General features: G+C 41.4%; 1 protein-coding gene across 3 annotated transcripts in view; it reads right to left on the reverse strand.

Annotated features, from left to right (window-relative positions):
• Positions 1-24,711, reverse strand: part of MDN1 (midasin AAA ATPase 1) — a 170,033-nt gene that overhangs the window by 107,829 nt on the left and 37,493 nt on the right. For all 3 annotated transcript variants that reach the window (XM_053591190.1, XM_053591189.1, XM_053591191.1), the window contains exons 12-22: positions 22,223-22,318; positions 19,680-19,792; positions 17,905-18,053; positions 15,408-15,468; positions 8,861-9,072; positions 7,923-8,026; positions 4,945-5,089; positions 4,294-4,390; positions 2,233-2,346; positions 838-985; positions 442-552 (exon numbers count right to left, since the gene is read on the reverse strand). In XM_053591190.1, the coding sequence (XP_053447165.1) occupies positions 442-552; positions 838-985; positions 2,233-2,346; positions 4,294-4,390; positions 4,945-5,089; positions 7,923-8,026; positions 8,861-9,072; positions 15,408-15,468; positions 17,905-18,053; positions 19,680-19,792; positions 22,223-22,318 (1,350 nt within the window). The remainder of the gene's footprint in view (positions 1-441; positions 553-837; positions 986-2,232; positions 2,347-4,293; positions 4,391-4,944; positions 5,090-7,922; positions 8,027-8,860; positions 9,073-15,407; positions 15,469-17,904; positions 18,054-19,679; positions 19,793-22,222; positions 22,319-24,711) is intronic.

The raw sequence follows: 24,711 nt of genomic DNA on the forward strand, positions 1-24,711 counted from the left end.
TGTGTAACTATGTAGACAGTTTAAACCACAGCACAACCACCCAGTGCAATGCTACGTGGCCCTGAAGTGTGTCATGACCACTGGGGCAAAAGCAAAAATATATCCAAGATACAGTCAGCCTATAAAGAAAGCTAGTCCCACTCACATCACGTATTTAAATACATTTTGGAATTTACCTCACTAAGTCAATACATACACAAGAATTTTAATATATAAAAAATATATATATATTACAATTTAGCTGGAAATGGTTATAAGGATTTAAATTGACAAAAAGTATGATTATTAGAAATTGTCACCTCTAATACATACATTTCTGTAATGTAACTTTTGTGACATGTTACGTTTATAATTAGAAAGATTTATCTAAAAAAAAAAGCTTGAAATTTGGTAACTCAGTGATTCATTTATTGTTAAACACACAAAAAAATCAGGACATACCTGCTTCAGCAAACTTTTGACATTGCCAGAGATGATGTGCTGACAAATGAGCTTCTGCACTACTGGGTGTGACGCCCTGTCGAGCTGTGTTAAGAAACCCAAACAAAAGCCCTAGAGAGAAAACACGAACATACATAAACTAACTGCCCTTCTGCAATGCCAGTCCAACTTAAGTTAGCAACAAAACTTAACCTCTTGGGTGGAGCTTCTTCCCAACTTTACATGTGATACATGTAAAGTCTTGTCATGTCAAGGACAGAGCAGCTCTGATTTGAACTGTTCTGGCTAATCTGACTGACTGGCAGGCATAGGCAACCCAGCATATGCATTCCCATCCTCTCCTTCCCAGGGTAAGCCCATCCACCCGCTCCCAAGTCAAAGAAACTTTAGAAAGACCTCATAGAGTGAGCGCTGGATGCTGCCACACTGGTTGGAAGCTGCAAACCGCAGGGCCCTGCATAGAGTCCGAAGGCTGTAGTGAGGTATGTGGCCGGTCCCATCCAACAATTTAGTTCCAGACTCTTTCCGCAAAGCTGTATAAAAGCTATGAAGATCAAGTTCAGGTGATTTTATTTCCTAACAAGTATTCATTATTTTCACTTCTCTATAGAAGAACCATAGATTTTTTTAGACCAGAAATGGTCCAAAAATCTACTTCCTAGAGCATGGATCAAAACCTCTCTCTCTTTTAAACCTTTTTTGACATATTCAGAGGCTATCTTCAAATTAAAAGGCAGAGCTGTTGATTGCTTTTGGGAAATTGTGAAGTGCACAGTACAATTCCTCTAGCAAAAAGGTACTGGCAGAGTTGGCTCTAATTTGAGGGACAAAATTAGCTCCTGTATGATCTATAACACTGATGAATAAACACAGAAAATAGAACTCATGGTGTTTTGAAAGGTATAGATATGGCTATAATCACTAAAGACCAAATGCTAAAATGGGGGAAGATGATATGATTGCTGTGACTATTATCACCACCCCACATTAGAAGTCCAACTGATGACGAGATGGAAGAAGTTTCAGACTGAAACATTAATTTCTGTCACGTCAACGCTCTCTGAAATTCACGATCAGCTACCACCGTAAAATCAAGTATAATCAAGTATGTGTCACAGATGAAATCCAAGTTCCTCCCCAAACAGGATTTATGACACCTCTGTACCTCTGTGCTAATTAGCAAGGTTTTCATTCTATGGCCAAACAAAAAAAAAAAAAAAGAAAAATTTTTTGTTTTTTGACATTTCAGAAGTGGGTTTTTATACCTGGAACATGCACTATTTGCACCATCAGCATGTTACAAGAGCCTCACTTCACCTAAGCCCTACCTCTCTAACCTCCACATCTTTCTTAACCACATGAACATACAGTTTTGTCCAAATATTCCTGGCTATCAAAAATATTCCAATTTGGGGACATAGAGTGGGAAGCCATTCCAAAGCATTTTGAACAAATGCCTCCCTGGCAAACCTATTTAAAATAGGACTCTAGGCCAGGCAAGGTGGCTCGCACCTGTAATCCCTGCACTCTGGAAGGGTGAAGCGGATGGACTACCAGCTCACAAGTTCAAGACCAGCCTGAGCAAGAGCGAGAACCTGTCTCTAAAAAATAGCTGGGCATTGTGGCAGGCACCTATAGTCCCACTTACTTATGAGGCTGAGGCAAGAGAATCACTTGAGTCCAAGAGGTTGAGGTTGCTGTGAGCTATGAAGCCACAGCACTCTATGAAGGGTGACAAAGTGAGACTCTATCTCAACAAAAAAAAGACAAGATACACCCAAGAGAACCTACTTTATGATTCCTTGCACTGTGCTCTTGTTCACACTCAATCCTTTTAGATAATCCACAATAAGAATTTGTAAGTCTTCTTTAGTTTCTAATTCTTCTACATAAAGTTCTGTGAATCTGTAAGAAAATTATTACATATGTGGTAATAACCATTTATAAGGAAGTAAGTATAGTTAGGCTGACAATAGAAAAAAATAAAGAGAAAAACTTATGTAAACTCATTTAAACAGCTTGTAGTACATAATAAAGACATCTTTCAACTTGAAATACAAAGTGACATAATGAAATAAAAGGTAACTGTTACCAAAAATATACCATTATTACTTCTATGCAATAGTCTTCTCTGTATAGTCCTCAGAAGAAACAGTTTTAAAAACAAAACTTATTTATCAGCTCAGAGCCCACAGCACAATGGTTACAGCACCAGCCACATACACCCAGGGTGGTAGGTAGGTTTGAACCTGGTCTGGGCCAGCTAAACATCAACTGCCACAAAAAAATACCCGGGCCTTGTGGCGGGCACCTATAGTCCCAGCTACTTGGGAGGCTGAGGCAAGACAATCACTTAAGCCCAAGTGTTGAAGGTTGCTGTGAGCTGTGACGCCACGACACTCTACCAAGGGTGACATAGTGAGACTGTCTCAAAAAGAAAACCAAAAAAACTTATTTGTCTTCATTTTCAAAAAGATATTTTTTGATAACTATATGTAAAAAAAAAAAAAAAAAAAAGTGCATTATAAAATAAATTCCCAGGTGGTGCCTGTGGCTCAGTGCTAAGGGCGCCGGCCTCATATACCAAGGGTGGCAGGTTTGAGCCCAGCCCGGGGCACCTAAACAACAATGAAAACTGCAACAAAAAAATAGGTGGGCATTCTGGCGGGCACCTGTAGTCCCAGCTACTTGGGATATTGAAGCAAGAAAATCACCTAAGCCCAAGAGTTGGAGCTTGCTGTGAGCTGTGACACTACGGCACTCTGCCAAGAGCAATAAAGTGAGACTCTGTCTCTGAAAAAAAATAAAAATAAAATAAAAAATAGGGTGGCTCCTGTGCCTCAAAGGAGTAAGGGTCCAGCCCCATATGCCGGAGGTGGTGGGTTCAAACCCAGCCCTAGCCAAAAACTGCAAAAATAAATAAATAAAATAAAAAATAAATTCCCTCAACATCAAGAACAAAATGATAAGAATAGGAGGAAACTGTACTTTAATGTTTCTAAAATTTCCCTTAGAAACTTTTGTTACTTACATAATGGGGGGAGTGGATCTAATAAATTTTTAACACTACTTTAAAACTCAAAATAAGGCTCGGAGCCTGTAGCACAGTGGTTACAGCACCAGCCACATACACCAAGGGTGGCAGGTTCGAACCTGGCCTGGGCCAGCTAAACAACTGCAACAAAACAAAATAGCCGGGTGTTGTGGTGGGCATCTATAGTCCCAGCTACTTGGGAGGCTGAGGCAAGAGAATCACTTAAGCCCAAGAGTTTGAGGTTGCTGTGAGCTATGACGCCATGGCACTCTACCAAGGGCGACATAGTGACACTGTCTCAAATAAACAAATAAATAAAATGTTACCAACAATGAATTTGGTCATTATTCTTTTCACAAATGTTACACGTATAAAATAGCAACAAGTACTTCATTTATATCGGTGCTTAGTGATTGATGAAAAATGAAAGAAATTTAAAACACCTTTTACAGATCATCAGCTTCTTCCAAGAGAATTGTGTTCCACTTACACTTCTATAGACTATCCTATTATGTTGTATATAAAGTTTTTCTAATACCCAAAAAACAATCTGAGGATAGCAGGATTTTTGTTAATACCTATGAACCATTAAGTGTCATACTAGTAACCCAAAGGAAAAAATTCTCTGGTGTTCTGGAATTTCCCATATCCCTATCACCTATACAAAGGTAAAGAATATGACAAATAAGAAAACCAAGATTTCTCAACCACAGGGCAAAAAATCTTAAGGATTGCTCTAAAGTATTGGTTATATAATATACCAATTAGTAAATAAAGAGAATTTTTTTTTTTTAAATCCCTAACAACCATCTCCTCACCTGTTTCTTATTCCTGGCGGGAGATTTCTTTTGCCTACATCAGTTGCCGGATTCATGCAGGCAAATAAATGGAAGTCAGGATGACGAACGAGTGGCTCTGTTAAGAGAAAATTATAAATTCTCGACAACTTTTAACAATCAAGCAATCAGCCACAGTTCCCCAGGGGAAGTTATCCAACTCCCCAGAACCCTGTGCTCACACCATCCTTGAACTCACTGATGTCACCTTCCAGAAATACATATACACTTACTCTTATGGTGCAGTTCCCCAGTATTTTATAGTGTGTTTATTTACTATTATCTTCCATCACCCATTCAACCATGCGTATCTTATCTCGTTGTGTGTCTCTTATCCACAACTTGATTACCTTAACAAATTATCTAATTCTTTGCATTCTCTATACCACCTAACACTAGTACAATGCATGGTGCAGGAAGTAAGTATCTAAGGCAGTGGTCCTCAAACTTCATAATGCCGTGGTGCTTTAAGATAGTTCCCATAGGTCGCAACCCACAGGTTGAAAACTGGTGATCTGATGAATGGACAAATTCCTTTGGGAGGCCTGCATACTCCACCTAACCAAAAGAATCTCACTCTAAAGTAGCCAAACTGCTTGATGTTAAGGTCAAACACCAAGGGTCAAGTGCTACCTGTGTCTCCTCGATCCAGCAACACCAGGGACCCAGAGGCTCCTTCAAGTAAACCACTCAGGCATTCTAATATTTCTGGAGCAGCCAGATTAATCTCATCCAACAAGACCCACTCTCCTTTCTTTATAGCCTGAGCTAATGTACCCTAAAAGAAGATAAAGTAAAATGTTAAGAATCTATGTCAAATAAAGACTCCTTCACCAACAGCAGTTATTCAAGCAGGGTTGGAAACAGAGGCCGGGGCAAACCCTTTATACATCCTATTCAATAAGCCTACACCATAACTGCCAAATGAGCATCAGCTGATCAGAGTTAAGGCCAAGATAACTTTATAATGTCCTAAAGGGTCAAGAGTATCTTTGAGTCTAACAGTGAGATGCAATAAACCAGATGCTATCATTAAATGGATGGTCAGGTTAGTAACTTACATTGTCTTCAGGTGTTTAAAAGTACTTAAGTGGGTATTAAAAGAACTGGAAATAAACATAGGGTCAGGGTGTGAATATACCAAGATTGTATGCGGACAGAATGTGTATTGGCTGACATACACACACAGCCTTTCACACTTGCTAAAGATCAAAATTAATCTTTCCTTAACTCTAGTCCACTGATTTTATTCTTCAAAATCTATTTCCAAGTGCAAAAACAAATCTTACAATCCACTCAGCTGACACGTCAAAAACTGCTTTCTTATTATTAAACTGCTTTATATTTTTGTTTTCATCCTGATCCTAACAAAGAATCTCCTACAAATTTAATAGAAAAAGAACAAATGCATTAACCCTAGTTCACTGCTATGTCATAACAAAATAGGCCTTACTTAGAAAGCACTTGACATTTTAATTATTTTAGAGATGAGATCAGATTAGTATTAAGCAGTGATAAACCAAATTTCTCACACCCATGCATATATGATTGAGTGAAGCTTCTCTTACCAAAACAACATCTCAAGTAAGATTGTACCTCTAGGACATGAACTACAAAGCATTAAGGAAAAAAAAAAAAAAACCAGCTGAAGAGGCCAGGCGTAGTGGCTGATACTGAGGCAGGAGCATTACTCAAACTCTGGAATTCAAGACCAGCTTGAGCAACGCGAGACCCCATATCAACTAAAAGTAGAAAAATAAGCCAGGCCGATGACAAGTGCCTACAGTCCCAGCTATTTAGGAGACTGAGGCAGGAGGATCTCTTGAAGCCATGAGTTACAGGTTGCTGAGAGGTAGGTCCACATCAGAGCACCCCAGCCTGGGGCAACAAAGTAAGACTCTGTTTCAAAAAAAAAAACACCAGTTATGAATGTTTAATCAAGATGATCCTCCTTACAGGGTCAAAGAATAGTACACAGTACATTAAGATGTGTAAGACCTAGAATGAAAAATAAGGCACTATAATTCCGGCACTCCGGAGACCAAGGAGGGCGGAGTTCTAAGGTCACAAGTTCAAGACCAGCCTGAACAAGAGATAGACCCTGTCTCTAAAAATAGCCAGGCATTGTGGCAGTGAGCGCCTGTAGTCCCAGCTACTCAGGAAGCTCAGGCAATAGGATCGATCACTTGAGCCCAAGAGTTTGAGGTTGCTGTGAGCTACAATGCCACAGCACTCTACAAAAGGCAACAACATGAGAATCTGTCTCAAAAAAAAAAACAAAAAAAACAAACAAAAAAACAGGGCACTAAAGTAATGACCCCCAATCTCTCACATATGCACACGTGCTCTGTCTTGCACACACACTCTCTCCTGTCTACACACACGCACACAAACACATGGTCATGAAAGAACACAGAGTTCACTAGTTGTCATCAATGGCAACTTTAAAAACATGATAGGAACAGATCCAGTGATCTCACTTCTGGGTATTTACCCAAAAGATCTAAAATGAGTATGTCCCAGAGATGCCCACACTTCGACGTTCACTGGACTACTATTCATAACAGCCCAGCGTGGAATCAACCTAGGCATCTACCAGCAGATGAATGAAGAAAATGTTGTGCGCATGCACATATATACACAATGGAATGCTACTTAGCTTGAAAAATGTAATTCTGTCACTGTGACAATATAAATGGAATTGGAAAACATTATGCTGCGTTAAACAAGGCAGGCCCAGAAAGACAAACGCTGCATGTTCCCACTCACACACAGAATCTAACAACAACAGAACCAACGACAACCGACAGCAGCACAGAGCATAGCAGCAGCGGCTGTCAGCGCTCAGGAGGAGGAGTGGGGAGATGACCCGGAGAGGGCACAACCGCAACGCCACAGAAGAACAAGGGCTTTTTTCCTCTGAACGACACACTTGCACAGCATAAACACAGTAAATAATAACATATTTATTATACATTTAAAATTGCTAAGATAGCAATGTCAAATATTCTTACCACAAAAGCTTGATGCAGTTATTCCACATTGTGTTCATGAATCACATTAAATTTTACTCCACAAATACACTGACAATTTGTCAATCTGTAACTTTTTAAATTATTTTAAAAATAATGGCAATGCTGATCAAGACTTTATAATTACCATAAAGAACAGTTTTCAAAACATTCCCCAAAAATCATTGTGAAGTTATTTTAAGATCATATAAGTACTAAAAATACTTATAGGAAATACTAAAGAATAACCTGCCTGAAACATGGGACTATGTGTCAAATCAACATTCCCAGGCTCAGTGCCTGTAGCTCAGCAGCTAGGGCGCCAGCCAAATATCGGAGCTGGCGGGTTCAAACAAAACTGTAATTAAAAAAAAAAAAACAACAGCTGGGTGTTGTAGTAGGCACCTGTAGTCCCAGCTACTTGGAAGCTGAGGCAAGAGAATCACTTAAGCCCATGAGTTGGAGGTTGCTGTGAGCTGTAACGCCATAGCACTTTACCGAGGGCAACATAGAGAGACTCTGTCTCAAAAAACAAAACAAACAAACAAACAAACAAAAAAAATCAACATTCCCTTAACCTAAATAAGGTAGACAAAGTACCTCTACAAATGCAAACAGCAGGGCATCTTCTGTCATTTTCATCTGCTGTTGGGCATGGTTGAGTCTAAGACCAAATGCTTCCCATTTCTCCTTTAGGAGCAGCCCTAGATAAGAATAAAGACAAAAATTCAATACACATTCTAAGCTGTGCTAAGTACAACTTTTAAATATGAAAAAATACAATAAAATTCATAAAAAATTAAGCATCTTGGGCAAAAGTTTAAACACTTAGATAATGCTGTTAATATGCGTCAGACACTGTTAACCAGCTCATGTACCTGTTAATTAACTCACATGCACGCACACACATCAGTTAGCTCCCATGCATGCATACGTAATAACCAGCTCACATGCATGTACACACACATCAGCTACCTCATGCCCATGCATACATATTAACTAAGTAGCTCAGACATGTACATCAGTCAGCTCAGGTGTGTGCACACACATCAGTCAGCTCACGCCCCTGAATACATATTAACTAGCTCACGTGTGTGCACATATACATCAGTCAGCTCAAGCCCATGCATACACATTAACTAGCTCACGTGTGTACACATGCACGTCAGTCAGCTCACATGCATGCACACATATTAACTAGCTCACACTCGTACAGGCACTTGTCACTTAGCTCTTCTGTCACCACAGCAGCCCCGTGCAGCAGCCCCTCGAGATGAGAGGGCATAGTTAACTAAGCTGTCAAAGCCCCTGGGCTGTGGAATCCACTATTTACAATGAACTATTTCAGGGGAAATGTGAATGACCACTAGTCATTTGTTTTTGTGGGAGTCATGCCAAGAATCATGGAAGCAATGACCCTTTCTGATTAATAAGCTTTGCCCTAAGTCCTAGAAAGCTCCAGATTATTCTGCTTTATTCCTCCCCCAACTGTCTCTTCACTCTGCTGAGTCGCAGTCTCATCTGGGTCACCTCCTTACCCGTCTCGCTCTCGTTTCCATCCTTGCTAACAGCAGACTGGAGTACATGCTGCATTAGTCTTAGGAGATCACGCCAACGTTTCTGCCTGTAACAGGTCTGAATGTGTCCCAAGAATGTAAAGTTTTGTTTCTTAGAAAATGTCTGGGCAAAGAGTTCCTCAAATGCCTCCCGTAAGGGTAGCCAAATAACCTTATGGTCCACCGGTTTATAACTGAAACAAAAGGTAAATGGGATTCACAAACTTCTGAAGTTAACAGAAATTAGGAAGCATGGTTCAGGAATATGAGAGTATATTTAAGATTTCATTTAATCAAAATTAGAAATACTAACAATATTTTAAAAATCTATGATATAGTTTTAAATTATAATCTATTTACCACTACCTCAAGTGTTTGAAAGGTACACTAAAGATAAAAAACTATTATTAAACAGTATTAGGAAAAAAATTGAAATTCTTAGGTAGTAAAAGGGCATGTCATTTATTTTACTAATAATGTTTAAATAAACATATTAGTTTATTTACCTATATTAACATATAGGACATATTAATAGACCATATTTAATTAAGATTAACCAAAATGGGTTCAGGACATTTGAGAAGAACACTAATATAATATCTGAAAACAACTTAAGTAAAATGAACTCAGTCCACACATTCTCAACTAGGGGAGGGGTAGGGAGAGGAGACAGGATGACCAAAGTATTGCTCACAAGGGAAAAAAATTAGCTGTGAGGGGACATGCAAAAAAATCTTAGAAGTTGTAATAACGGTTTGTGGTCCTCCAAAGTTCACACAGCTTTTACTTCTCAGTAGTTAGATTCTTTCATATACGTATGCATTAAATCTCTATGGCTGAGAGGCTAGAAAATTAATTAATTGAAATTAATATTTGGGACAGGTTGGGGATACATTTCTAAAAGTTGAGAAATACTACTCTAGCTTAAAAAAAAAGTTGCCCAAGCAGCAGTAATTATTCCTGGAAAATCCTAAGTATATAATTTCTATAGCCTAAGATATTAAATATTATAATTCAAGAAAAATAAGATTAATTTTAGGGCGGCGCCTGTGGCTCAGTCGGTAAGGCGCCAGCCCCATATACCGAGGGTGACGGGTTCAAACCCGGCCCCGGCCAAACTGCAACCAAAAAATAGCCGGACGTTGTGGCGGGCGCCTGTAGTCCCAGCTACTCGGGAGGTGGAGGCAAGAGAATCGCTTAAGCCCAGGAGTTGGAGGTTGCTGTGAGCTGTGTGAGGCCACGGCACTCTACCGAGGGCCATAAAAGTGAGACCCTATCTCTACAAAAAAAAAAAAAAAAAGATTAATTTTATTTCCAAGAAAACTAAATTGAGCTCAGCGCCTGTAGCTCAAGCGGCTAAGGCACCAGCCACATACACCAGAGCTGGTGGGTTCAAATCCAGCCTGGGCCTGCCAAACAGCAATGACAACTGCAACCAAAACAATAGCCAGGCGTTGTGGCGGGTGCCTGTAATCCCAGCTACTTGGGAGGCTGAGGCAAGAGAATCGCTTAAACCCAGGAGTTGAAGGTTGCTCTGAGCTGTGATGCCATGGCACTCTACCCAGGGTGACAGCTTGAGGGTCTGTCTCAAAAAGAAAAAGAAAACTAAATTGAGAACTGAAAAGATACCAAATACGTTTTGGACCATGAGCATTTGATCACAGAGAGAAAAGTATAGGAATTTCAACCCACATAGGGTATGAAATAAAGCCTTTGGGTCTGTAAATCAGTGGAGGAATCTGAGTAAGAAAATGATGCAATCTGGTTACCTGGGAAAGGATCTACTATTAAACAGAAAAGAACCTGCAAGGAGGGTAGGAATAGAAGCACAAACAAGAAACCAGTGCAGGAGACCAGCCAAGATAATAAGCTCCAGTGAACAGGGCACCAGGCCAGAAATCAAACACAGTATATGTGTCACTTACATAAAATTGCTAGTCTTAGAAATAACAGTATAGGCCGGTGTGGTGGCTCACACCTGTAGTCCCAGCGCTGTGGGAGGCCGAGGCAGGTGGATTGCCTGAGCTCAGAGGTTCGAGAACAATATGACCAGCAGTGAGCCAGAGCAAGACCCCATCTCTACTAACATCAAAAACAGCCAGACGTTGTGGTGGGCGTCTGTAATCCCAGCTACTGGGGAGGCAACGGGACAGAGCATCGCCAGAGGAAGCATTGAAAAAAAAAAAGAAGAAAGAAAATGAACAAAAAATAAAAAAAAAGAGTACTTCAAACGAAGAATGATGAACAAGCAAGCTGAAAATAAAATAAATAAATAAATAAATAATAAAATAAAAAAAAAAATAACAGTATAAACGGAATCCAAAGCTCACTGAAGCAACAGAGTAACCATTAAGAACACACATAATTGGCTCAGCGCCCATAGCTCAGCGGTTATGGCACCAGCCACATACTCAGGGGCTGGCAGGTTCAAATCCAGCCCAGGCCTGCCAAACGACGACAACTACAACAAAAAAATAGCTGGGAGTGTGGCAGGCGCCTATAGTCTCAGCTACTTGGGAGGCTGCCAAGAGAATCACTTATGCCCAAGAGTTTGAGGTTGCTGTGAGCTGTGATGCCATAGCACTCTACCAAGGATGACATACTAAGAGTCTGTCTCCAAAAAAAAAAAAAACAAAAACAGACACTCAAAACAACTGCTTGAGTTCAAATCCTGAATCTACCACTACCTTGAACAAGTGGCTTGATCTCTCTGAGCCTCACTAAGTTTACTTATGTGTAAAACAGGGAGAATGGGCCGGCACAGTCCCTCAAGCCTATAATCCAACCACTCTGGGAGACTGAAGCAAGGGTATCTCTTGAGGTCAGGAGTTCAAGACCAGCCCAAGCAAGAGTAAGACCCTGTCTGTACTAAAAATTTTTTTAAAGAAATTAGGAGGGAGTTGTGGCAGGTACCTGTTGTCTCAGCTACCCAAGAGACTGACGTGAAAAGATCACCTGAACCTAGGAGAGTCTGAGGCTGCTGTTACCTAACCTGATGGGTACCATACTCTAGCCGGGGCAACAGTGGGAGACTCTTGTCTCAAAAATAAAAACTTTATTTATTTACTTATTTTTTCTTTTTGGAGACAGAGTCTCATTATGTCGCCCTCAGTAGAGTGCTATAGTATCACAGCTCACAGCAACCTCAAACTCTTGGGCTTAAATGATTCTTTTGCCTCAGCTTCCCAAGTAGGTGAGACTACAGGCTGCCCGCCACAACACCTCAGTATTTTCTTTTTCTTGTTGAACTTGTTTAGTTGGTCTGGGCCGGGTTCAAACCCACCACCCTCCGTGGATGTGGCTGGCGCCCTAACCACTGTACTATAGTTATCAAGCCCCAAAATAAAAATTTTTTAAAGAAAAAAAAAAAAAACACACAGATAACGAACTCAAAATAGTGCCTGCCACGTAATGAGTGCGATAAAGAGCAGTTATGATTATTACTGTTATTGCCTCGGTTGTTACTAACTTTATGAAAGGAGTGGCTTAAAATTCCAAATTACACCAACTTCCTTAAAAGAAAGATTTATTCGGCTTGGCACCTGTAGCTCAAGTGGCTAAGGCGCCAGCTACATACACCTGAGCTGGCAGGTTCAAATCCAGCCCAAGCCCGCCAAACAACAATGACAACTACAACCAAAAAATAGCCGGATGTTGTGGCGGGCACCTACAGTCCCAGCTAATTGGGAAGGTGAGGCAAGAGAATTGCTTGAGCCCAGGAGTTGGAGGTTGCTGTGAGCTGTGATGCCATGGCACTCTACCCAGCATGACAGCTTAGGGCTCTGTCTCAAAAAAACAGAAAGAAAAGAAAAGATTTATTTGTTTAAAGCTGAGCGTAGTAGCTAAAGCAGTTAAGTCAGTACATTTTTTTAACTGAAAAAATAAATAAGGGGCGGTGCCTGTAGCTCAGTGGGTAGGTTGCTGGCCCCATATACCGAGGGTGCAGGTTTCGAAACAGGCCTGGCCAAACTGCAATAAAAAAATAGCCAAGCGTTGTGGCAGGTGCCTGTAGTCCCAGCTACTCAGGAGGCTGAGGCAAGGGAATCGCCTAAGCCCAAGAGCTAGCAGTTGCTGTGACGCCATGGCACTCTACTGAGGGCAATAAGTGAGACTCTGTCTCTAAAAAAAAAAAAGAAAAAGAAAAATATGAAAAAGCATGCATTTCAAAAAAAAAGTTTTTTTAAATAAAATCAACTGTCACACAAATACTCAATGGGAAGGAAACTGACAGCTGGTAGAACTAGGGAAACAGACTGTGAACCATTATGTAGAACAAGGTCTTCAAACTATCTTGTGCAGAAAAGGCACCTCAGAACCAAATGAAATGCCATGAGGACGTGGGTCCAGAATACCTGTCCTATGTAGAATAAGTCTCTGTCCACCTATTACGTACACTGGAATTACATAAATGTTCAAAAGACAATGACTCACTAAAATTATAACATAACACATGAAATAACAGAAATTATAAAAGGCATAAATCCTTACATCCTGGGCAATTAATATAATAAATAATGTATCAAAACAACAGATGCTGATGAGGATGCAGAGAATGGAACTCTTACACACCACACTGTTGGTGGGACTGCCAACTAGGACAACCTCTATGGAAAGTAGCATGGAGATACCTCAAAGAACGACAGGTCGACCTACTATTTCATCCAATACACACACTACTGGATGTTTACCTAAAGGAAAAAAAGTCATTTTATGAAAAGGACACTTATACTCAAATGTTTATAGCAAGATCGGAACACCCAAGCTCAATGATTAGGGCGCCAGCCACACACACTGGGGCTGGAGGGTTCGAACCTGGCCCAGGCCTGCTAAACAAAAAAATAAAAATAGCTGGGCACTGTGGCGGGCGCCTCTAGTCCCAGCTACTGCATAGGCTGAGGAAAGAGAATTGCCCAAGAGTTTGAGGTTGCTGTGAACTATGATGCCACGGCACTCTACCTAGAGTGACAAAACGAGACTCCAACTCAATAAAAAAAAAAAAAAGAAAAGAAAAGAAAAAACAAGGGAGCAACACACACTAACCAAGACAGCAACCTGCAGCAGTGTAAATACTTTGATGGACCGTGAGACTGTTAATTTTTTTATAAAGTGTCATAATAATAATTTTATTTAAAATCATTCTAAAAGATTCACATTTGTAAACTAGATTAAGAAAGTCTAAAAATGTCTTCTGTTTAATGTAGTATTTGGTGCATGTAAACTATGTTTAACCTGAGTTAGAAAACAGATGCAAGTAACCACACGTGTTAAGAATAGGAATATTGGGCGACACCTGTAGCTCAAAGGCATAGGGCGCTGGCCCCATATGCCGGAGGTGGCAGGTTCAAACCTAGCCCCGGCCAAAAACTACAAAAAAAAAGAATAGGAATATTACTTCTTCCTGATGACATCTCCTGCCTACTCCCCAATTCTCTTTCCATTGCTTGTGCTTCCCCCGCCCACCCCAGTCAGGATCTCCCACTGTCGTCCCGGCTGGAATGCAGGCTAACCACAGCTCACTACAAGCTCAAACTCTCAGGATCAAGCAATTCTCCCATTGCAGCCTCCCAAGTAGTTGGAACTACAGGGGCAGGTAACCATCCCAGGCTAATTTTCCTGATTTTTTGTAGAGACAAGGTCTCCCTCTTGCTCAGGCTGGTTTCAAACACCTGGGCTCCCGAAGTGCCAGGATTACAGGTGTGAGCCACCACATCTCACATACAATGATTCCTAAACAAGGGAGTCACTCATTCATCTCCAGTATGATATATGTTAAGATATTTTACTGATAAGTTCCAGCAAACAAACCATATATCCAATAACACAAAATTAGAAAAATAAAGTTCTTTTTTGATAACTGATGCTAACACACTAAAAAAAGCAAAATAGATTTCTATATTCAGGAAGTTGGCCCCAAGGCAAAATTCTGGTTCATCATTTTTGGGGCCCTGCACAGGGGCTCACTCCTATAATCCTAGCATTCTACAACAAAGATAACAAACAAAAACAAAAACATTAACAAAAAACCCAAAAGACCACAAGCGTAATTTAAAACAAAGGGAAAGGCTCAGCACCTGTAGCTCAAACAGCTAAGGCACCAGCCACATATACCAGAGCTGGTGGGTTCGAATCCAGCCTGGGCCTGCCAAACAACAATGACACCTACAACCAAAAAAAAAAAAAAAATTGCCAGGCATTGTGGCGGGCGCCTATAGTCCCAGCTACTTGGGAGGCTGAGGCAAGAGTTGGAAGTTGCTATGAGCTGTGATGCCTCAGCACTCTACCCATGGTGACAGCCTGAGACTCTGTCTCAAAAAAAAAAAAAAAAAAAAAAAACCCCAAAGAGAAATACCTACACACCCAAAAGCTCCTCAATATATTAAAATCAATAAATACTCTGCTGGGGTGGGAAAGATGTACAAATCTTTGGATATTTCTCCAAGGCTATTTATGAGCTTCATAAGAAAACAAATATTTCTTACCTCAAGCAATAAACACCAAATAATAAGAAAGAGTTTTGAGCCACACTTACCCTCCAAGCAAGTCTGCACTGTCACTTTGTTGATTCATATTGACAACCCTCAAACGATGGCCTTTGAAAAAGAAGAAAAGAATAACTCCAAAAATATTATTTATTTATTGATTTATTTATTTGAGTCTCAAGCTGTTGCCGTGAATAGACTGCCATGGCAGCACAGTTCAATCAAGTTCAAGCAAACCTTTTGCCTCAGTTTTTCTAATTTTATTAGAGACGAGGTCTCATTTTCACTCAGGCTAGTCTCCAACTGGTGAGCTCAAGCGATCTGCCCAAGTCAGCCTCCCAGAGTTCTAGGATTACAAGCGTGAGACACGGCACCTGGCCAACTCCAAAAACTTAAAGACAACATCTAGTGTACTCAAGGATATGGGGACAGAGCATTGGCCACATTTTTACATGTATAATTTGCTCTGACCCTCTCATTTTACTTTCAGAAATCTTAACTGTTCAAGATTTCCATATAGCCCTCAGGGGTAAGTAAATCAAAGAAAATGCACTATGGTATCATTGCTCTCGCATCAAATAATGGAAAGCAACAGTAAGACCCTTCAGTAGGTCAACCTCTATAAATCTAAACTAAATAAAGTGTCTAATATTTCTCAGACATTAGATGAAAGGAGGCATTATGTTTATAAACTTAACCACTTTGCTTAACTAAATGCAACAGACAGAGTTTAACCCCATATCTGGTATGAAACAAACCAAAATCTAGCATATATATATGGAGAACATAGATTAGAAAGGAGCTGAGTTGCCTGGGTGAAGTGGCTCAGGCCAGCACTCCAGGAATCCAAGGTCTCCCAAGAGAATCCCTTGAGGTCAGAAATTTAAAACCAGCCTGAACAAAGCAAGATGTTATCTCTACTGAAATAGAAAAATTAACAGCCAGGTACAATGGCTCATACCTATAATCCTGGTACTCTGAGAGCCTCAGGTAGGCGAGTTGCTTGAGCTTAGGAGTTACAGACCTGCCTGGGCAAGAATGAGACCCTGGCTCTACTAAAAAACAGAAAATCCAGTCAGGCATTGTGGTAGGTTCCTGCAGTCGCAGCTACTCAGGAGGCTGAAGCAAGAGGATCACTTGAACCCAAGAGTTTGAGGTTGATGGGAGCTAAGCCTCCACAGCACTCTACCAAGGGTGACCAAGAGAGACTCTGTCTCAAAAAATAAATCAATAAATGGTAATAATAAAATAGAAAAATTAGCTGGGCATGGTAGCCCATACCTATAGTCCCAGCTACTTAGTAGGCTGAGGCAGAAGGATGGCTTTAGTCCAGGAGTTTAGCAGTTACTGTGAGCTAGTCTGAGTCCATGGCACTCTGGCCTCAGTGACGGAGTGAGATACTGCCTCAAAAAAAAAAAAAAAAAAAAAAAAAAGACGCAGCTTGGTGCCTGTAGATCAGTAGTTACTGCATCAGCCACATACACTGGGGCTGCTGGGTTAATGCCTAGCCTGGGCCTACGATAAAAAAAAAAAAAAAAAAAATTGCCGAGCATTGTGGCAGGTGCCTGTAGTCCCAGCTACGTGGGAGACTGAGGCAAGAGAATTGTTTGAGCCCAAGAGTTTGAGGTTGCTGTGAGCTATAACACTACAGCACTCCACCAAGGCAGACACAGTGAGACTCTGTCTCAAAAATAAATAAATAAATAAGATGTATAATCCTAGTACTCTGGGATGCCTTGAGCTAACAAGTTCAAGACCAGCCTGAGCAAGAGCAATACTCCAATCTCTAAAACTTGTGGCAGGTATCTATAGTCCCAGCTACTTGGGAGACTGAGGCAAGAGGATCACTTGAACCCAAGGAGTTTGAGATTGCTGTGAGCTATGACACTATGGCACTCTGTCAGGGACAAGAAAGTGAGACTTGGTATCAAAAAAGAAAAGAAAGTAAAAGAAGAACTGGGTACATTTCAGATCTATTAAGTATAGAGTATAAATGTCTTAACACAGTAATTAAGTAATTGAGGTGAGGGATACATTAACCATTACAATGTAAGCATTCCAAATTGTATATGAAATCAGCACATTGGACCCCATAAATGCATTAATATATACATGATCTACCTCTTTATGATTTAATAAAAAAAAGAAAGAAAGCAAAAAAGAAGAAATGAACAAAGTTGACAATCTATAAACAGTGGTTGTTTCCAGAGAAACAGATTACATGTGGTATGGCAGCACTTTATAAACTACAGTGGTCTTTGGAAAATTTTAACTACTCAGCCTATGACTGGGCGAAGTGGCTCACACCTGTAATTCTAGCATTCTGGGACACCCAGGCACGAGTTCATCAGGCACGAAAAGCAAGACCCTGTCTCTACTAAAAATAGAAAAACCGAGGCAAGAGGATCGCTTAAACTCAAGGGTTGAAGGTTGCTGTGAGTGTGACACTCTACCCAGGGTGACAGCTTGAGTCTCAAAAAAAAATTTAAAAAAAGCATTCAGTGTGAAATGTCTGAGGGCAGAGTGATTTCCCACTAGGTGGTTTACCTGTGATGTGAGCCAAGTACTGAACAGTGGAGGTTTTGCCAGTCCCCGTCTCCCCCACAAGCAACACGGGCTCCCCTTTGCTCACGCACACTGCAAGCTGTTCAATGAGAACAGAGGATGGCCGTGTAGCAGCAAAAGTGAACTTCTCCCTGGCAATGATAAAAATGAGTATAAAAACGAGGCTGCAAGCTTCTTAGTGTTGCTCTAAGGAATCAGATTTTCTGGATTTAACAAACGAGAATAAGAAAACAGCTCAAAGTAACCGTCTTCATGCTATACAGTCTCACAACATATAAATGACAGAATTCAGTTGCTCTCCAAATACAACTGGTACTATGCTGGGCTCCACAGATCCAAAACACCAGTAAGAGAGACACAGCTTGTACTATGAAACTTAGGAGGACATCTTGAGGACATAACCTGCCTTAGTCTCAGATTCCCCCCCGAGAAGGTGTGGACAGTCATACTAACCAGTTGTCGCTCCCCAAAAATGCATGTCCACCCAGAACCTGTGAATGTGACCTTATTCCAAAAATAGTGCCTGTAGATTTAATCAAGTCAAGATAAATTAAAACTATAACTAGGATAGGCACGCAATGCAATTCCTAGTGTCCTATTAAGGAAGATTTGGCACCAGGAACAATGGTTCATGCCTACAATCTAAGCACTCCTAGGAGCCCAACGCAAGAGGATCAACCTAGATCAGGAATTTGAGATGAACCTGAGCCATGAGTCCCTGTCTCTACTAAAAACAGAAAAGCTGGCTCATCACCCGCAGCTCAGTGGTTAGGGCACCGGCCACATACACCAAGGCTGGAGGGTTCGAACCCAGGCCAGGCCTGCTAAATAACAATGACAACTACAACAAAAAAAATAGCTGGGCCTTGTGGCAGGTACCTATAGTCCCAGCTCCTTGGAAGGCTGAGGCAAGAGAATAACTCAGGTTCGAGACTTTGAGGTTGCTGTGAGCTGTAATGCCATGGCACTCTGAGGGTGACACAGTGAGACTGTCTCAAAAAAAAGTGATAGACAGGTAAGAGGGAAATTTGGAAACATAGAAATACATTCAAGGAGGAAGGCCATGTGTATAGGTACACTGGAGAGGCACAGGGACACTGGAGTGGCACAGAGACACTGGAGTGGCACAGGGACACTGGAGTGGTATAGGTACAAGCCAAGGAAAACCAAGGACTTCTGGGAGCCAACCAGGAAGAGGCAACAAAGTTTCCTTCTCTAGACCCTTCAAAAGGAGAAGCATCCCTAACCTTGGACCCTGCTTTCAGAACTCTAGCCTCCCAAACTAGAAGGAATTATGTTTATTGTTTAAAGCCACCAACTTTATGGTAATTTGTTATGGCAGCCCTAGAACACAGAAATACCAGCTTTTCAGGAGTATTACAGCCACTGCATGAGAAAGCTCACAAGTCAGGCACAGGATGTAACAAACAAGGCCTCGATCTCAGAGTCATACACAACCCCAGCCTTCAAGAAGTTTACAGACTCAGATTAGATCCAGCTTCCTTCACCAAATGCAGTGAAGTGCAATCCAGGATTCACCCCATGACCTTCATGGCCTCCTTCCCCTGTGGACATGCAGTCTCACAGAACAAACTTTGGGAAACAGTGCTCCCCCAACCCATGCAGCACAGTGCAGAGATCACAGCATGGATATGTGTTTTGTGCAGAGATACGGTGGGAGACGAGGCCTTCTATTATGCTCCTGGCAGGCCCCTCACCCCCACCCCCGTCTCCGACTAGCTTAGAATCTCACTTACTTCTGTACGTGAACAGTCTCACTTTGTTTCCGTAAAAGCCGCACTCGACCCACTTGCACATCTAGTTCATTGATCACAATTTCTGGTTTATAAAGTTGAGAGAAGAACTCAGTCTGTAGAGGGAAAGATTTTACCTGAGCAAACATGAGCGTACTCTTTGAACATTTCCTCATCTAAGGAGGCTTACTGTGCTCTTCCACTTCATCCTCTACTATGACTCGCTCCCATCTTCTGAGGTAAGTTAGGCCGAGCACAGTGGCTGATGCCTGTAATTCTACCACTCTGGGAGGCCAAGGCAGATGGATCACTTGAGCTTAGAAGTTGGAGACCAGCCTGAGCAAGAACTAAAATAATAGGGGATTGTGGCAGGCGCCTATAGTCCCAGCTTCTTGGGAAGCTAAGGCAAGATCACTTAAGCTTAGGAATTTGAGGTTGCTTTGAGCTATGATGACATGGCACTCTACGAAGAGCAACAGAGTGAAAGTCTGTCTCAAAAAATAAAATATAAACATTAAAAAACAGGCAAGTCAATCAAGGAATTTTTTTTTCACTTACCAAATTTCTTTTTTTTTTTTGAGACAGAGTCTCACTATGTTGCCCTTGGTAGAGTGCCATGACATCACAGCTCACAGCAATCTCTAACTCTTGGGCTTAAGCGATTCTCTTGCCTCAGCCTCCCAAGTAGCTGGGATTACAGGCACCCACAACTTCTGGCTATTTTTTTTTTTTTTTTTTTTTTTGCAGTTTTTGGCCGGGGCTGGGTTTGAACCTGCCACCTCTGGCATATGGAGGGGCTGGGTTTGAACCCGGCACCTCCTACTCCTTTGAGCCAGAGGCGCCACCCATGGTTTTTTGTTTTGTTTTTTTTGCAGTTGTCATTGTTGTTTAGCTGGCCTGGGTTGAGTTTGAACCTGCCAGCCTGGGTGTTATGTGGCCGATGCTGTTTAACCACTGTGCTACAGGTACCGAGCCCGCTTACCAAATTTCTAATACTATGTTTTTGAAAACATTGATCATGTTTCCCTGACATTGTACTTTTTACACATTCAAATAAGCCTCAAGCCTCTGCCTATATCTGAAGTGAACATGTTGACATATTCCAATAGAGTGATAAGTATACTCTACACCTAAAAATGAAGAAGAAATCAGAGCAGTCTTTCTCCAGCTAAGCTTTCCTCTTCTTCTTTTTTTTTCCCCCCAGAAACAGATGTCATTTTGTCACCCTGTGTAGAGTACTATGCCATCATAGCTCACAGCAACCTCAAACTCTTGGGCTCAAGCAATCCCGAGTAGCTAGGACTACAGGGGCCCACCACGATGCCTGGCTATTTTAGAGATGGGGTCATCCTCCCAAGCTTTCCTCTTCTTTAGATTTCCAACAGCCACTCTTTTTTTTTTGGTCCCCAGTACTAACCCAAAGAACCAAGATTTAGTTCAGTTTTGGGACAGAAGTAAAAGAAACAAAGTGCTATGGGAAAATGAGCCCCTCCCCAACCAAAGAAGATGAATACTGATCAGTCGAAGCCTCACGGTAGTTTCATTCCTCACACCCACTATAGTTTACATATTTCATTGTTTAAGCTCCTTTCATTACAGTACTCTCTTACCCCCATCCAAAACCATCCTACTTCAGGAGCCCAAGAAAAATCATTAGTATTGCAGTTCCTAAGGATTTTTAGTCATCTTTCTTTTATTAGATAACTGCCTCAACATAAGCCCCAGACATATCACCAGCCACCAACACCACTACAGAAAGGCTCTCTTCCTCCAAAAATGCATATTTTCATATAAAATAATAGCAAAGTGTTAACATCAGCAATGAACCTAAGTAGGAAGTACACAGCTATTCTTTTCAACTTTTATGATGGAAGATAATACAAAGATGGAACAGACTGGGCACCCGCAGCTCAGTGGTTAGGGTGCTGGCCACATGCACAGGGTTGGCGGGTTCAAACCCAGCACAGGCCTGCTAAAACAACATTGACAACTACAACAAAAAAATAGCTGGGTGTTGTGGTAGGCACCTCCAGTCCCAGCTACTCGGGAGGTGGAAACAAAAGAAACAATGGCAACTGAAACAACAACAAAAAAAATAGCTGTTTGTTGTGGCAGGCGCTGGCAGGCGACTTGGGAGGCTGAGGCAAGAGAATAGCTTAAGCCCAAGAGTTTGAGGTTGCTGTGTGATGCCACAGCACTTTACCGAGGACAACATAATGAGAGTCTGTTTCAAAAAAACAAACAAAAAATAAAAGGATGGAAAAAAAATCTGTGCACTGAACTGTATGAACAAAGGACACAGTTATAGTGCTGAGTCTGTAAACCACAGAATAAAATGTTCAATAAAACACTGGGTAAGCATATGCTAACAGGACATGAGAAAGGTCACAGATAGTGGGAATTTTATGCTCATGATACATATCAATAAACTGCTACCTTTTATAGAGGAGTTAACATTGCAAAAGGTATTCCAGGTAAGGATTAAAGACCAGCAAGCAAGTATCTCAGCTTTCTTTCAACAGGTAAATAAAAATAGCACCACATACCTTTTTCTTAGAAATGTTCAATTTGCTTCCAATAACTTCTGCCATTCTCAGTTTGCTAGTATGCTCAGAAAGCATTGCTGTGAAACAGTCCAGAGCCTATTAAAATAACCAAAACAAATGACAGCTATTTTTAAATATAATGCATTAATCACAGAACCCCAGGTTCAGCACCTTACATTTGGAGAGACAGGACACCAACAGATGTGATTTGCAAATCCTAACTTCAGGCAAAGCAATGAGTGTTAACACTCAGGTATATGACTCATGTGAAAAATGACTCTCATAGAATGCCAAATAACACCAAAAAATTGCTTTCCTGGTTGAGCCTAGTGGCTCTCACTGGTAATCATATCACACTGGGAGGCCAAGGCAGGGAGATCCCTTGAGCTCAGAAGTTTAGATCAACTTGAGCAAGAGTGAGACCCTATTTCTACTAACAGTAAAAAAATTAGTTGAGTATGGTAGCACAGCCTACTGTCCCAGCTACTCAGGAGGATGAGACAGGAAGATCACTTGAACCAGGAGTTTGAGGTTGCTATAAGCTATGACACCACTGCATAGCTTATATGGGAGAAGGGAGTGAGGGCGAAGGAGGAAGGAAGGTAGGAAGAACCAAAGATCACTTTCTAGCTGCAAGGGAGAACACCCTTACAGTGACCAGTATAACACACCACTTGGTCACTATCCTGACCACCTACTCAATCCTAACAATAACCAGTTATGTATTCTTTAGGAATAAAATATAAAGTACCACCAAAAATGGATTCTACCCAAGAAAAAATCTAAAATGCTGAATCCATCAAACATTTTGTTAAACTTCTACTTACCATGAATTACCCCTAAATGTCCTTTATATGTGAAAATGTCCTTTATATGTGAAAATATATAAAGAACGTATCCATGCTCAGCGCCCATAGCTCTGCAGTTGGGGCGCCAGCCACATACACCGAGCCCGAGCCTGCTCAACAATAATGACAACTACAACAAAAAAAAACAACCACCTGGTGTTGTGGTGGGTGCCTGTAGTCCTAGCTGCTTTGGAGGCTAAGGCAAGAGAATCGCTTAATCCCAAAAGGTGGAGGTTGCTGTGAGCTGTGACACCACAACACTCTACCAAGGGCAACACAGTAAGATTGTCTCAATAAAATAAATAAATACATAAATAACATAAAGAATATGTCCAGTCTCTGTCCCTAATTCTTAGTGCAGAGGCATCGAAAAACCCTTGGAAATACTCTAGTGAGGAGTGTTTATTATTCAATCTGAGCTCCTGTGCACCACACCTGAATTTATGCTAACGCAGCAATTCATGGTGGATTCTTATACAGTTTCAAGGGAATGGCTGGCCAAGCCAGAAAGACCAAGCTCATGATTAGAGCAATGAAACTTTCAGCAACATCCCCAGTCCCTGGGGAATGGGTTCAATCATGTGGCCAATGACGTAAGACCTCTAGATACCCAGAGCCGCAGAATGCCCTGGCTGGTGAGCATGCCGACGTGTCAGAAGGTGGGCAGCAGACCCTGCTCTAAGGACCCTCACACACCTTCCCCCAAGTATTGCTCCCATTTAATTAGTCTAAGTTGGACACTGTATTAAGACTGTAACTGAAACTCTATCATGTTCAGTGAGTTTGATGAATTCCAAACTACTGAACCTGAGGGGGTCACAAGAACCTCTCAATTTATAGCTAGTAGTCATCAGTGCCCAACTCCCTGATTTGCAGCTGGGGTCTGAAGTACAAATAGTTTCCTGTACACCATTAAACCTGCGGAGTCTATACTAACCCTGGGTAACATCAAAATTGGATTGAATTGGCCGGGCACGGTGGCTCATGCCTGTAAGCCTATCACTCTGGGAGGTCAAGGCAGGTGGAGTTCTACAGTTAGGTAGTGGCGGTGGTTGTGTAATTCTATGTATAATCTAAAATAAACCCAAACTATTCTTCTTATGAAAATAATAATACAGTAAGGCCTCCATAGCTGACAACCCTGCAACATTGAACACCTCCATGAGCTGACCTAATTTTCATAGACCAACGTGCACCACCTGGACATATCAGGACAGTGGGCCTCGTTCCTTATCTTACCTTACCACCTCTGTACATTGACCATTTTGTTGCAGTGCCTTGGGTGGTCAATTTGCAGAGGTTCTACCTTTTCAAAACCACAACTTTTTTTTTTTTTAAAGAGATAGAGTTTTATTTTGTCACTCTCGGTAGAGTGCTATGGCGTCACAGCTCACAGCAACCTCCAGCTCTTGGGCTTAGGCGATTCTCTTGCCTCAGCCTCCCAAGTAGGAGGAGGAGGCACCACAGGAGCCTGCTACAACACCCAGGTATTTTTGTTGTTGTTTAGCTGGGACCGGGTTTGAACCCACCACTCTCAGTATAGGGGGCTGGCACCCTACACACTGAGCCACAGGCGCTGCCCCACAAAACTTTCCATACCCAATTAGCTTTTTTGTTCTTTGTTTTTTCTTTTTTGAGACA

The sequence above is a fragment of the Nycticebus coucang genome, chromosome 5 (assembly GCF_027406575.1).
Source record: "Nycticebus coucang isolate mNycCou1 chromosome 5, mNycCou1.pri, whole genome shotgun sequence".
NCBI classification, from domain to species: Eukaryota; Metazoa; Chordata; class Mammalia; order Primates; family Lorisidae; genus Nycticebus; species Nycticebus coucang.